This window comes from Eschscholzia californica, unplaced genomic scaffold (assembly GCF_041429995.1).
Source record: "Eschscholzia californica isolate CP2 unplaced genomic scaffold, dmEscCali1.0.p SCAF_2, whole genome shotgun sequence".
NCBI classification, from domain to species: domain Eukaryota; kingdom Viridiplantae; phylum Streptophyta; class Magnoliopsida; order Ranunculales; family Papaveraceae; genus Eschscholzia; species Eschscholzia californica.
The window spans coordinates 53767148-53781158 of record NW_028238309.1 but is presented as its reverse complement, the minus strand read 5'-3'; the positions used below and the strand labels follow the sequence as shown (position 1 = coordinate 53781158).

At 37.1% G+C, this 14011-nt stretch overlaps 1 protein-coding gene across 1 annotated transcript; it reads left to right on the top strand.

The window, feature by feature from the left end:
• The first annotated feature begins 4050 nt into the window (after positions 1-4050).
• On the top strand, positions 4051-5943 carry LOC147559045 (F-box protein At1g60400-like). The gene has a single exon (XM_086657714.1). The coding sequence runs from the start codon at positions 4112-4114 to the stop codon at positions 5861-5863; it is 1752 nt and encodes a 583-aa protein (XP_086513840.1). The 5' UTR covers positions 4051-4111; the 3' UTR covers positions 5864-5943.
• Positions 5944-14011: the final 8068 nt, after the last annotated feature.

The following is a 14011-nucleotide window of genomic DNA, read 5'->3' as shown; positions in this document are numbered from 1 at the left end:
ATTGAAGCTAGTTCTTACCTTAAACACAATATTTATACTAGATATATGTCTTCTTCTTCAAGTTTCATCTACACTATTCTCCTTTGTACTTTCTCTCTCTAGATTGTTCTTAAACTAGTCCAACAAAAGTACTCTGTACTCCCTTTTAATTAATTTCATGAAGTTTTTTCCTTCTTTACCCCTTCTAGTTTAATCAAACCATTTACTGAAGCCCACGTTTCATAGAAGCCCCAAACCCAAATTTAGTTTAAAAGTCCACTTTCAACATCCCCTTAAAACTAAATTTTCATAGTTTCTCATACTTAACATCCACTTCAATGTTTCAATAATCAATCAAGTTAACATTATTATTTTTTGAAATCTGCTGCTTTTGTTTTCATTTTTGTCTCGAACATTGTTGAGTGAAAGGAATAAATTGATACCATTGTTGGATCATATTCATTTGTTTTCTTGCGCCCATTACTAGTTTCAAATTAATGTTTTGATTGTTGATATTTAGTTAAGGCCAGCGCTTTGGGGAAAACTAAATAGTTTCCGGGGTGTGAAATTTTAAAGGGAATATGCAAAATTTTGAAAAGCTTCCGGGGAAACATATTTTATGAGGAATATGGTTCAAAATAAAAAACCCTCCACCTCACCTCTCTCTCTCTCTCCACCTCACCTCTCTCTCTTCTCCGACTAGGTCGCCGGCCGGAAAATTTTCCGGGCGGCAACCATGAAAAATAAATAAATTCACTCTCTCTCTCTCTAGAAACTCCGGCGAAGGGGTTTCCCTTCGCTGGAGTTTCGGTCTGTTCTTCAACAGACCAGATCTGGTCTGTTCTTCAACAGGGCAGATCTGGTCTGTTCTTCAACAGGGCAGATCAGTCTGTTGAAGAACAGACCGGAACTCCGGCGAAGGGAAACCCCTTCGCCGGAGTTTCTAGAGAGTGAGTGAATTTTTTTTTTCATGGTCGCCGGCCGGAAAATTTTCCGGCCGGCGCCTAATCGGAAAAGAGAGAGAGAATGGTAAGGAGAGAGAAGATGATGTGGAGAGAGAAAGGTGAGGTGGGTGGTTTTTTATTTTTCCCTCTAACGACTTGCAAAATAAAATTGTCAAACAAAATTGACCAATTTTTGATCAAGTCTTCACACCCCGGAAACTATTTTCCTTTCCCCAAAGCACTAGCCTTAGTTAAATAGATTTTAAATTAGGTTTAAATCAAAAATTCGGACCGAAAAACTTATTTCTAAATGGGTGATCAATTTTCTTTTGTACGGGCTTTTGGTCGGGGGTTTTTACATATAAAAACTGAACCCTTATAATAGCTACCGTTCAAATATGTCAAAAAATCGATCCACCCGGACCGATTTCACTAACGGTAATAGACATGAGAATCGTCAATCATAGAAGATTGAATCTCCACGGGTGGAAGAATTTGAGCTTCCAATGGTAGGGAAACTAGAGAAGGCGATTGGTTTAACATTACCTGATGTGCTTTTGCTAGGTAAGAGCAGGAGAAAGAAGAGGGGGTCTTTAGCGTCCCAGAAATGGGGTGGGCTTTAATAATGATTGGGCTTGTGGTCGTTTTTTACGATTTAGACTAAAAAACGACTGTATGACTGTATTCCATACATAAACCCTAAACAAACGAATATCTTCTTTCACATCCTAAGCAACTTTACTTACTGTATTCCATACATAAACCCTAAACAAACGAATATGGTTCAAAACAAAAACCCTCCACCTCACCTCTCTCTCTCTCCACCTCACCTCTCTCTCTTCTCCGACTAGGTCGCAGGTCGGAAAATTTTCCGGGCGGCAACCATGAAAAAAAATTCACTCTCTCTCTCTCTAGAACTCCGGCGAAGAGGTTTCCCTTCGCCGGAGTTCATGTTTGTTCTTCAACAGACCGGAACTCCCGCGACGGGAAACCCCTTCGCCAGAGTTTCTAGAGAGAGAGAGAGTGAGTGAATTTTTTTTTTCATGGTCGCCGCCCGGAAAATTACAAAATATGATGATGGAGAGAGAGAGAGAATGGTAGGGAAAGAGAAGATGATGTGGAGAGAGAGAGAGAGAGAGTGAGGTGAGGTGGGGGTATTTTTTTTATTTTTCCCTCTAACGACTTACAAAATAAAATTGTCAAACAAAATTGACCAATTTTTGATCAAGTCTTCACACCCCGGAAACTATTTTCCTTTCCCCAAAGCACTGGCCTTAGTTAAATAGATTTTAAATTAGGTTTAAATCGAAAATTCGGACCGAAAAGTTTATTTCTAAATGAGTGATCAATTTTCTTTTGTACGGGCTTTTGGTCGGGGTTTTTTACATATAAAAACTGAACCGTTATAATAGGTACCGTTCAAATATGTCAAAAAATCGATCCACCCGGACCGATTTCACCCCTAACGGTAATAGACATGAGAATCATCATCATACAAGATTGAATCTCCACGGGTGGAAGAATTTGAGCCTCCATTGGTAGGGAAACTAGAGCAGGCGATTGGTTTAACATTACCTGATGGGCTTTTGCTAGGTAAGAGCAGGAGAAAGAAGAGAATGTCTTTAGCGTCCCAGAAATGGGTTGGGCTTTAATAATGATTGGGCTTGTGGTCGTTTTTTACGGTTCAGACTAAAAAACGACTGTATGACTGTATTCCATACATAAACCCTAAACAAACGAATGTCTTCTTTCACTGTATTCCATACATAAACCCTAAACAAACGAATGTCTTCTTTCACATCCTAAGCAACTTTACTTGGTGTATTCCATACATAAACCCTAAACAAACGAATATGGTTCAAAATAAAAAACCCTCCACCTCACCTCTCTCTCCACCTCACCTCTCTCTCTCTCTCTCCACCTCACCTCTCTCTCTCTCTCTCCACCTCACCTCTCTCTCTCTTCTCGACTAGGTCGCAGGCCGGAAAATTTTCCGGGCGGCAACCATGAAAAAAAAAATTCACTCACTCTCTCTCTCTCTAGAAACTCCGGCGAAGGGGTTTCCCGTCGCCGGAGTTCTGGTCTGTTCTTCGGAAAATTATAAAATATGATGATGGAGATAGAGAGAATGGTAGGGAGAGAGAAGATGATGTGGAGAGAGAGAGAGGATGATGTGAAGAGAGAGAGAGAGGTAAGGTGGGGGGGGGGGGGGGGTTTATTTTTCCCTCTAACGACTTACAAAATAAATTGTCAAACAAAATTCACCAATTTTTGACCAAGTCTTCACACCCCGGAAACTATTTTCCTTTCCCCAAAGCGCTGGCCTTAGTTAAATAGATTTTAAATTAGGTTTAAATCGAAAAACCGGACAGAAAAACTGATTTCTAAATGGGTGATCAATTTTCTTTTGTACGGCCTTTTGATGAATGTTTTTTTAATTACAAATAAAATCTGAACCGTTATAATAGGTACCGTTCAAATATGTCAAAAAATCGGTCACCCGGACCGATTTCACCCCTAACGGTAATAGACATGAGTATCATCATCATACAAGATTGAATCTCCACGGGTGGAAGAATTTGAGCCTCCAATGGTAGGGAAACTAGAGAAGGCGATTGGTTTAACATTACCTGATGGGCTTTTGCTAGGTAAGAGCAGGAGAAAGAAGAGAATGTCTTTAGCGTCCCAGAAATGGGTTGGGCTTTAATAATGATTGGACATGGGCTTGTGGTTGGTTGACTATAGTCTTTTTTTTTGAGGGAAAATAAATCTCATTAAAATAACACAAGTTTACAACAGTACAAGAAAGCATAAACTTATGGGAGTTAACTGAGAAGGACTAAATTAATAATCACTCCACTTTAGGAGGTGAAAGCGGTCATAGCCAAATTATGGGCTACCCGATTGCAATTCCTAGGGGTGAAAAGTATGGTAACGTGTCGGCTAGCCAGCCTCCCACGAAGACTCTCGATCTCATCCATTAATCTCCACGGGACCTCAGCATCTACGGTTGATAACAATTCAACCAAAACCCTACTGTCTCCCTCCAATATAGTCATTAGGGTTTGATTACTAATAAGAGTGGTTTTTTTACGGTTCAGACTGTATGACTGTATTCCATACATAAACCCTAAACAAACGAATATCTTCTTCTTTCACATCCTAAGCAACTTACTTACAGTAAGATTATGGAGAAGGAGGAAGGGATTGACCAAGACATGATAAGCAACTTGAATGAGGACATTCTTCATCACATTCTTTCTTTTGTGGACATGAGAGAAGTAATTCAAACTAGTATCTTGTCTACAAGATGGAGGTACCTCTGGAAATCCTTTCCCTTTCTTAAATTTAACCCTGCGGAATACCGTAGGCACAAATCAAATACACAGTTTCATGATTTTATTGACAATATAATTTCTATTCGTGACAAGTCGTCGAAAATAATGAGTCTCCATCTCTGGTATTATGGATACGAGATTAATGATCGAAAAGGCTCTACTTTTATTAAATGGATCACAACTGTAGTTGAAAGCAACGTAGAAGAATTATATGTTAAGATACCATTCAGGGATGAATTACCTCTAAATCACCTATTTGCTTGTCAATCTCTGAAAATATTAAAATTGGAAAGATATGGTAGCAATAACCATGTTTATGTACCCGATTCGATAAATTTACCAAGGTTAACAAAGTTGGTTCTTAAATATCTTCGGTTGGAGAATAGGGACGACGATGTTCTTAAGAAGATATTCTCAAGTTGTCCAATGCTTGAATCTTTGTCTCTAATACAATGCAAACTTGACAAACCCAACATTGACATCTCTTCTCTTCGACTTAAGCACTTTATACTAGAGAGTACTCATGAAGACATAAATGATATCAAGATATTTGCTCCAAATCTCATAACATTTGATTCCCATTTTTATGGAAATGGAATAGAAACTCAAAAAGTATCTCTACTTAAAAGTTCCTCCACTTTCAAGTCTCTTAGGACTTTGGAACTTAGATATCATAGATTCGGTTTAACGACTACTTTACCTAGTCTCCAAAACTTGATTCTTGAACGGGTTAGCTTTGACGGTGAGGGTGACGTTATTCAGAAGATTTTTTTAGGTTGTCCTGTTCTTGAGTCATTGTCTATCAAAGATTGTAAATTGGATCAAGACATTCTTTATATTTCTTCACTACAACTCAAGCACTTATTACTACTAGATTGTGGAGACTCAGAATACATCAAGTTAAATGCCCCAAATCTTATATCTTTCAGTTGTAAAGGTGTTAAGTGGAAGTACTTCGATGTTACAGGGAGCCTACATGCTTTAGTTGAGGCTGAAATTGACTTGGGTGGTATAGATAAGAAATCAAGTTTAGATCGTCCTCTCGTAGTTGATGAAGTAACTAGAAAATTTTATTCATTAGAGTTGATTAAAATTCTCAAAGCATTTTATAATGCGAAAACTCTGATCTTATCATCATTATCGTTCCTTCAGGTTCTCTCTCAAGCTCGTCTCTTCTTGGAAGAGAGCAAGACAATCCTTGAGTTTACTAACTTAAGACACTTAAAATTGTCGGTATGGTTCCTCAAAGACTGCATCGAAACAATTATTTACTTACTTGAGATCTATCCCAAAATAGAGTCCTTTCATTTGACAGAAGTTTCACAAAGCTACTCCAGAACACCACCTCCTTCATCGTTACAATGCATGTTATATCACCTCAAGTATATTAAGATTCAACATTTGGACGGATTTCCAAATTACGATGATATTACATTTCTTGAAATTTTGTTGAAGAATAATCCTATCTTGGAGACGGTAGAATTTCATTCTAAAAACCGATCAGGATATAGCTCTAAAAAAGAAGAACAGAATAATCTTCCTCGGAAGCTTCAAGCTTTGCCAAGAGCATCACCTAGTGTGACATTTGTAATTCAATTTTAAATTGATTATTAGTAGTAATAGATATTGTTTGAATAATCTCAAGAACTATTTGCATATATGCAGTTTACACATTCTTTAAATGCATGAAGCGAGAATTTTGACTAGACATTGTGCTAAAGAAAGATGAACTATTTCATTGCCTTTAAAGAGCACACTTAGATCCGCCTTCATTAGGTGGGTTGCATGATCACCATTCGTTATCTTAACTGAATTTGAATCAAATGAGTTGCCCCGATGGTAATTGCACTAAAAACAGCATAGTACACTTTCTGCCACGGACGGTTTGCAAAAAATTGTTGTTAAATATATAAGTTCAATCCGTAAGGAAGTAAGCAAGATTGAAAAAAGCACTCGGATCTGAACATCTAGTCTTGGGCAGAGCAAGAATCTAGTTAGGCAAGGAAGACTTGTGCCGAGCTAAATAATGGTCAACTTCGACCAGTCAAGAAGTCAACTGGAAACACATTTTCACAAACAAGTATCATCATTGAAGGAGACTTGCAATTGGTGGCGAATAGTCTGAATGGCCCAATCGAAGAGATAATATGGAGCTACTCACAGCATGAAGAGGAGATCCTGTCACTGCGCGGCAATTCTATCATTGTAATCATTTGTGAAATGTGGCAGCTCATACGCTAGCCCAACATAGTCTAAATTAAGATGTTAGATGATTTTGGAATACACAAAATCCTCTAGACTGTATTGAACATATTCTACATTAATTTCGTGAAATTTGATTTTTTTTTTTTTCAAATATTTTTTTTGTCGCTACGTAGTTCCTTATAGTTGTAGCGTGACTTAGGGATCAAAGTATTGTTCTATGCTGGTACAGGCTTAATGTAAGTCCCTTAGTTTGACGTAGGTTACAGGTAGGGGTGGGAAAACGGTCTGGGAACCCGAGACCCGTCTAGATCCGCCCAGACAGTTTCCACCCGAAAACTGACTGCTACCCGGTTCGGCCATACCCGGCCCGATGGTTCGGGCTATAGGCGGCGAGACTTGGATATGCCCTCATGTCCGAGTCCCGGCCTGAACTACCCGTCCGGATTTGCCCGCCCGCTACCGATGGCTATAGAGAGCCCGATTAAATGATCCGCCCGACTACCCTTCTCAGGATCCGCGTGTTTTCATTTAGATCTAACGGCTGAGGTAGGGTGTCTCTTCAAATTAGATCTCAGTCGTTGGATCTAATGTACTTTCCCCTTGGTCTCCTATAAAAATCCTTCTCAAACAGAAACCTGACTTTATCTAACCCTAATCGCTTATCAGTTATCAACGCCTCTCGCTCTCTCTCCGCCTCTCTCAAACTCAAACAGAAACCCAAACTTTACCTAACCCTAAATCCCTAATCACTTACCACTTACCACTTACCACTTACCACTTACCACTTACCACTTACCACTTACCACTTACCACTTACCACTTACCACTTACCACTTACCACTTCATGACATCTAATCTCATCTATCTATTAATCAGATCTCTCTGTCTCACCTCCATTATCCTACTGTCTCTCGGATTATATTAACTTCAGTTGGTCTCTGATCTCTCTGACTCTATCCATTATCCAACACCAACAGTAAAAGTTACAAAGTCTACAACAATGGTTAGTACTTACTACTTAGTAAAGTTAATTCTTCGTTAATCTTCTGCATGTGGGTTACGACTTACGAGTAAAGACTAAAGAGGATACGTTGATGTTTAGTATAGTGGTATACGCCGATGATCTACGGATCAAATGATACGGTTAAGCCTTCGAACTCAACTTGGATGATTTTATTTTATGTTATTCTGTTGTTACTTGTTTTTTTTTTAATTTTGATGTGATGATGATGATAACATGTAGTTTCTGAAACAGATTTGGACTCATTTTATGAGTCAGATTTGTTTGATCAGATAGGTCGACATCTAACCATAGATCTGTCTAATCAAACAGATTCGTGATCTGTTTCAGAAATATTGAAGAAGTGTATCATATTTGATGTGGTTGTATTTTTTATTTTTTAATGATCAAATATTCACATGTAGGATTCTGAAACAGATGTGAGCTTACCTCATGACTCAGATCTGTTTGATTAGATAGATCGAAATCAACCATTGATCTGTCTAATCAGATAGATTTTTGATATGTTTCAAAAATATTGAAGAAGTGTATCATATTAGATGTGTTTTTTTTTTATGATCAAATATTCACATGTAGGTTTCTGAAACAGATTTGAACTCATCTCATGAGTCAGATCTGTTTGATCAAACAGATCGAAATCAACTATTGATACGTCTGATCAAACAGATTTATGATTTGTTTCAGAAATATTGAAGAAATGAATCATATTTGATGTGGTTGTATTTATTTTATTTTTTGATGATCAAATATTCACATGTAGCTTTTTGTGACAGATCTGAACTCCTTTACTGAGTCAGATCTATTTGATCAGACATATCGAAATCTAACCATTGATCTGTCTGATCAAATAGATTTGTGATCAGTTTCAGAAAGAAGGAAGAACTCTTGTATTTTTATGTGATCATGATGTAAGATGGATGATACAAAATAGTGAAATTTTTTATTTTTTGGTTATCTTTGAAACAGATCTTAGTTGTTTGAGTCTGATCCGTTTGATCAGACAGATTTAACCGTTGATCTGTCTGATCAAAGAGATCAGATATCTGTTTCAGAAAGAGTAGGTAGTTTTTTTTTTGATGAAATCGAAAGAGTAGGTAGTTGATAAAGTAGTATGGATGTTTTTTTTTGTTTCTTTCTAAAACAGATGTTACCTGATTTTAAAAAAAAAAATTGTTTTCTTTTCTAAAACTGGACTTTAGTTGGATTCACAGATCACTTGTCATTTTGTTTTGTGGATGCATGTTTAAACTCTTAGAAGGACCGGATTGATGAAGACCGGTGGCCAAGGATTGTTTTGTTTTCCAACAGAAGAACCTGGTCATTTGGTCTTACAATTGTGGAAACTTCTCTGTTGTTAGAACATAGTAACCAAAATGGGTGATTCAAGGAAGCTAGTTGAAATTGGATGTTGGAACAACAATGGACTTCCCCTATAAACCAATGACGAAGTTAGTTGTCTTAGTACTCTAGAAATGAACTCAGCCTTTTAGAATGACATTTCTATGTTGGTTGTGGTTCTAATTTTAGTTGATTTGACAGAGATTCAAAGTGGTGCTCAAGGAGAGTTAGCTCCTGCTGGTATTGTTGATCCTCCTGTTCGTGGTGCATCTGCTCCTACCGGTTCTCCCGCAGTTGAAGTAGATTTGCCCACTGAAAAATCATTCTGTAAGAGAGACAGAACCTCTGAGGTTTGGGAATTTTATACCTTTATAGAAGTTCCAGATCCTCAAAATGAAGGCAAAACAATTAAAATGGCTAAATGCATATTTTGTGGTGTTATGAACGACTCAAAATCGTATAATGGGACAACTCACTTTAAGAGGCACACCAAAATGTGTGCTGCCAAGTTGAAAATTGACATCTCACAGACCAAATAATCTCAAAATCAAAAGCATAGAAAGTTGGCCTCATTTCAGTTTAGTCAAGCAAAAGCTCGGAAAAATAAGATGAAACTTATAATCCTTCGTGAGTTGCCACTGCAATTTGTAGAGGATCTGTATTTCGAGTTTTATGTTATGGACCTGGTTTCAAATCATCTTCTAGGGGAACAACTAGAAATGATATCGTAAAATGCTTTAAAGAAGAAAAGGCGCACTTAGAAATTCTCTACTTAATGCTCCTGGCAGAATAGCACTCACATCTGATATCTGGTCTTCGAATCAGAGACTGAGTTATATGTTTATAACTGCACATTATATTGATGAGACTGGGTGCATTCAAAAGAGAATCATCTCTTGTATACTCTTGGATAAATCTCATAACGGGGAACACATTGCCAATGTTTTGCACGACAAATTAACAAATGACTGGATGACTTATGGCAAAGTGTTTTCCCTCTCTATGTATAATGCCAGTGCAAACATAGTATTTGTTTCTCGTTTAGATGAGTTAATGTCGCATTTATCGCTGAGAGGCGAATTGTTCCATGTCCGATGTTGCCGTCACATCTTGAATCTTGTTGTTCAGGATGGTTTCAAAGTCCCCCAGTATAGAGAAATGCTTATACGATTGAAAGGAAACCTTGAATATATTGCGGCATCTGAATCTAGAAATGCACAATTTCGAACGCATTGTGAATCGAAGGGCTTTTCTCCAAAAAAACTACAGTTGGACGTAAAACATTGGTGGAATTCAACTTACCTTATGCTGAAAAGTGTTTTTCCATTTAAGGATCCGATAGATTCTTTTTTATCTGATAAATCTCCTCCGTTTGTTTTATCGGGTTATGATTGGCAACACGCCATGATGTTGTACAAGTTTTTGAAGCTTTCTATGATGCAACAAATTTCTTTTCGGGAGTTGAGTATGTAACTTCTAATTCTGTATTGGAGTATTTGGTTGATATTGGAATGGTATTTCTGAATAATCGAAATGATCTGATGTTTGCTGAAATGATTGATTCCATGGAAGCTAAATTTTGCAAGTATTGGGGTGAAACGCCTGTTTTATTTGGAATTGCATGTATTTTGGATCCAAGAATTAAAATGAAAGTTGATATGCTATTATCTGAACTTGAAAATTGTTTTGAAAGTTCTGCTCATGTTATAAAGTGTCCTTCACAATCCTTCATGATGGTTAGTAAATTACCCGAATTATTTTCTTAGTATACAACCGATTTGAATGTTCCTACTTCTGTCTCTTCATCTATTGATGGTCCATCTGATATTGATGGCTCGTCAAGGCGAGGTGCTTTTTGAAGAAGTATTAAGAGTGCCTAGAGGGACCCTTTAGCTACTGCTTCCGAAGGAATATCTAGATATTATTCTGAGCCAAATCCTTCAATCGATAATATCGAGAAATTTGATGTTTTGGGTTGGTGGCATGAAAACAAGAAAAGGTATTCGGTTTTATCTCGGATAGCACGTAATGTTCTTGCGGTCCCCGTTTCGACTCTTGCATCTGAGTCTGCTTTCTCTTTAGGTAAGAGAATTTTGGGGGACTATAAAAACAGCTTTACTCCGGAGATGTTTGAGTATTGTGTTTGTCTTAAAGATTGGTGGAAACATCAACTTAATGTTACTTTGATGGAGTTTGACCCGTTAAACGACGGATTTTTTGAAGCAACTCCTAGCACGTCTCAAGTTCAATCGCTCGATTAACGAATGCGGGAGATGTAACTTTTTGTTAATATTTTGGACCTTTTGGTAATTATGTACTTTTTGTTATTATTTTGGACATTTTGATAATTATGTACTTTTGTTAAAAATATAATCATATTTTTTTTTTTTGAATCAAAAATATAATCATATATGAAATGTTATTTTAAGTAATTATTTGTTTTTATTTTAGAAATTTTTTTTTAATATTTTGTTAAGTAAAATTACCTGAACCCGTCCGGCATGAGTCCGGTGGAGCCCGCTCGGGCAGGCTGGCTCGGACGGGCTACGGATTCTGATATGGTGACTTCTGCCCGATAACTAGACGCGGGTTAGGCATTCTCGTGCCCGATCTGCCCGAGTCTGGCTAAATATTGCCCGAGCCCGTCCGACCCCGCCTGATTCCCACCCCTAGTTACAGGTTACTCAACCTAAAATTTTGATACGCCTAAAACATTCTAAAAGCAGAGATGTGTAATTTTTGATCAGACGGTATTTGCACTTGAAAGTACCTCGATTTAATTTAACCGTATGAATTGCGTGTGGAACCTACTGCAGGTTTTAGGGTTGTGGAATTTGAACCAAATGAGCTGCCCCGTTGGTAATTGTACTAAAGAACACATAGTACACCTACTCCTACGGGACGGTTTGCAAAAAAATATTGGTAAAACATATAAGTTCTCACCGTAAAGAAGTAAGCAAGATTAAAAAAAAAAACTCTCGGGTCTGAAGATCTCGTCCTGGGCGGAGCAAAAACCTAGTTAGGCAAGGCTGACTTGTAAATAATGGTCGACTTCGACCAGTCAAGAAGTCAACTGACAACATATTTTCGTGAACAAGTACTATCATCGAGGAGACTTGCAATTTGTGGTGAATAGTGTTAATGGCCCAATCGAAGAGATAATGTGGAGCTACTGACAACATGAAGAAGAGATCCTGTCACGAGTGGCAGCTCTTACCAATATCAAATTCTATCAATATAATCACTTGGACTGTATTGAACATATTCTACAGTAATTTTATGAAATTTGATTTTTTTTCAAATAACTTTTTTTTATTGTCGCTATGTAATTCCTTATTGTTATAGCGTGACTTAGGGATCAAAGTACCGTTCTATTGTACTGGCTTAACGTTAGTCCCTTAGTTCGATTTGGGTTGCTCAACCTAAAATATGGGTACGCCTTAAATATTCTAAAAGCAGGGATGCGTAATTCTGATAAGACACAATTTGCACTTGAGAGTACCTCAATTTTAATTTAACATTATGAATCTTGCTTAAATGATGCTAGTTGCGTGCGGAACCTACTGCGCGTCTTGAGGTTGGTTTACTTACCAAGGTCTAAGGGTTGTGGAATCTAGTATAGTTGGGTTTTGACCCCACTAATTTTATTTTTCAGGTGTTAGTCGTGTACCAGTGGTAGGTGTTGCTCGTGAATCTAGTTTGAAGGTCTCAAATCTTTGATTTCATGGAAGCTAACTTGAGATTTGTGATTTGGGATGCTACATATCACAACAAAATTATTTTACAAAATAAAACTTAATCTTGCAGCGTGAAATTTTATTTAACAATATGAAGTAACACAATATAAATATGAAAACTAGATCTTCATACTGCAGTTTTCATATTACATTTTAATCTTCGTACATTAAGATCTTCATATTGTAGTTTCATACTACAATATGAATTTTCATGCGATATGTAGTTTCATACTAGGTTATGAAATTGTGCACTATGTTGTGGAATTCGCTTGGACAGGATATTGCTAGAAAATGATAGTCAAAATTTACTGGAAGAAATCATAATAGTCCTTTAAGAAAATGAATACAAACTTAGTAGTTTTAATTGAAAATAGGGTTATTTTCCAAATGCCCCTACTTTATGACCAACTTCTCGCGTAGCTTCTTTTTTTATCGAAAATATCCAGATAGCCCCCTTTGACTGTTGTCGTCCATTTGACTGTTAACTTTTCTTTTTTTTGTTTACTTTCCAAAAGTACCCTCTTTTAATTTTGTATTCAACTCTCTTTCTCTCTTTCTAAAAAGTCTTTGTCTCTTTCTATAAACTCCCTCTCATATCTCTTTCTCTGTTCAGATTATTAATCACTCATCAAATTCTTTGGTGTTACTTCTGCATAAATACATAAAAGAAATGAATCAAATATAGAACCACCCGTACCTTCATCTTTCATCCTATGAAACCCCATTTCAGGAATCAATTACACTTTTAGAAAATCAAAATGGAAGGTGGTCGGATCTCATTGATATTGGTACGGAGAAATCGATTGAGAGGATTAGAGAGAAATCTGGTTTGATAATGGATTGAGAGGGTTCGAGAGATAAAATCAGTTACACTTTTAAAACTCGATTGAGAGGGTTAGAGAGAGAAATCTGGTTTGATAATGGGTTGAGAGGATTAGAGAGAGAAAATCAATTACACTTCAGAACTCGATTGAGAGGATTAGAGAGAGAAATCCCATGAAGAATCAGAGTAGATTTCGGTATTTATTTGCTAGAGAGAGGAATTTGGTTGTCTTCAATGAGTATTTTCTTCATCAGAAATTCACTAGACGACATTAACATTTGGGAAAACTTCGTCTTCGACTGGATCTGATTCCCACCCACCATTGATGGTGAAGATGAAGCAATAACTTGTTTTTCTTCAGGGCTTTTGATCTTATACTAGGATTTGATGATGGATTGAGAGGGTCGGAGAGAGAATTCTAATGGAAATATCGGTTCTGAAATGGCTAAGCAGATAAGATATTAGGGTTTCTTGTTCTTCTTGTGTATCCAATTCCATATTCACCTGCGAAGTTTGTAAACCATGTTCAAATATTGGTTTGATAATGTTTTATCTTGTGCTTCGAATTGTTGATGAGAAAGAGATTTATCTGTAATATCTTTCTCTGATTTGATTATTCTTTCCCA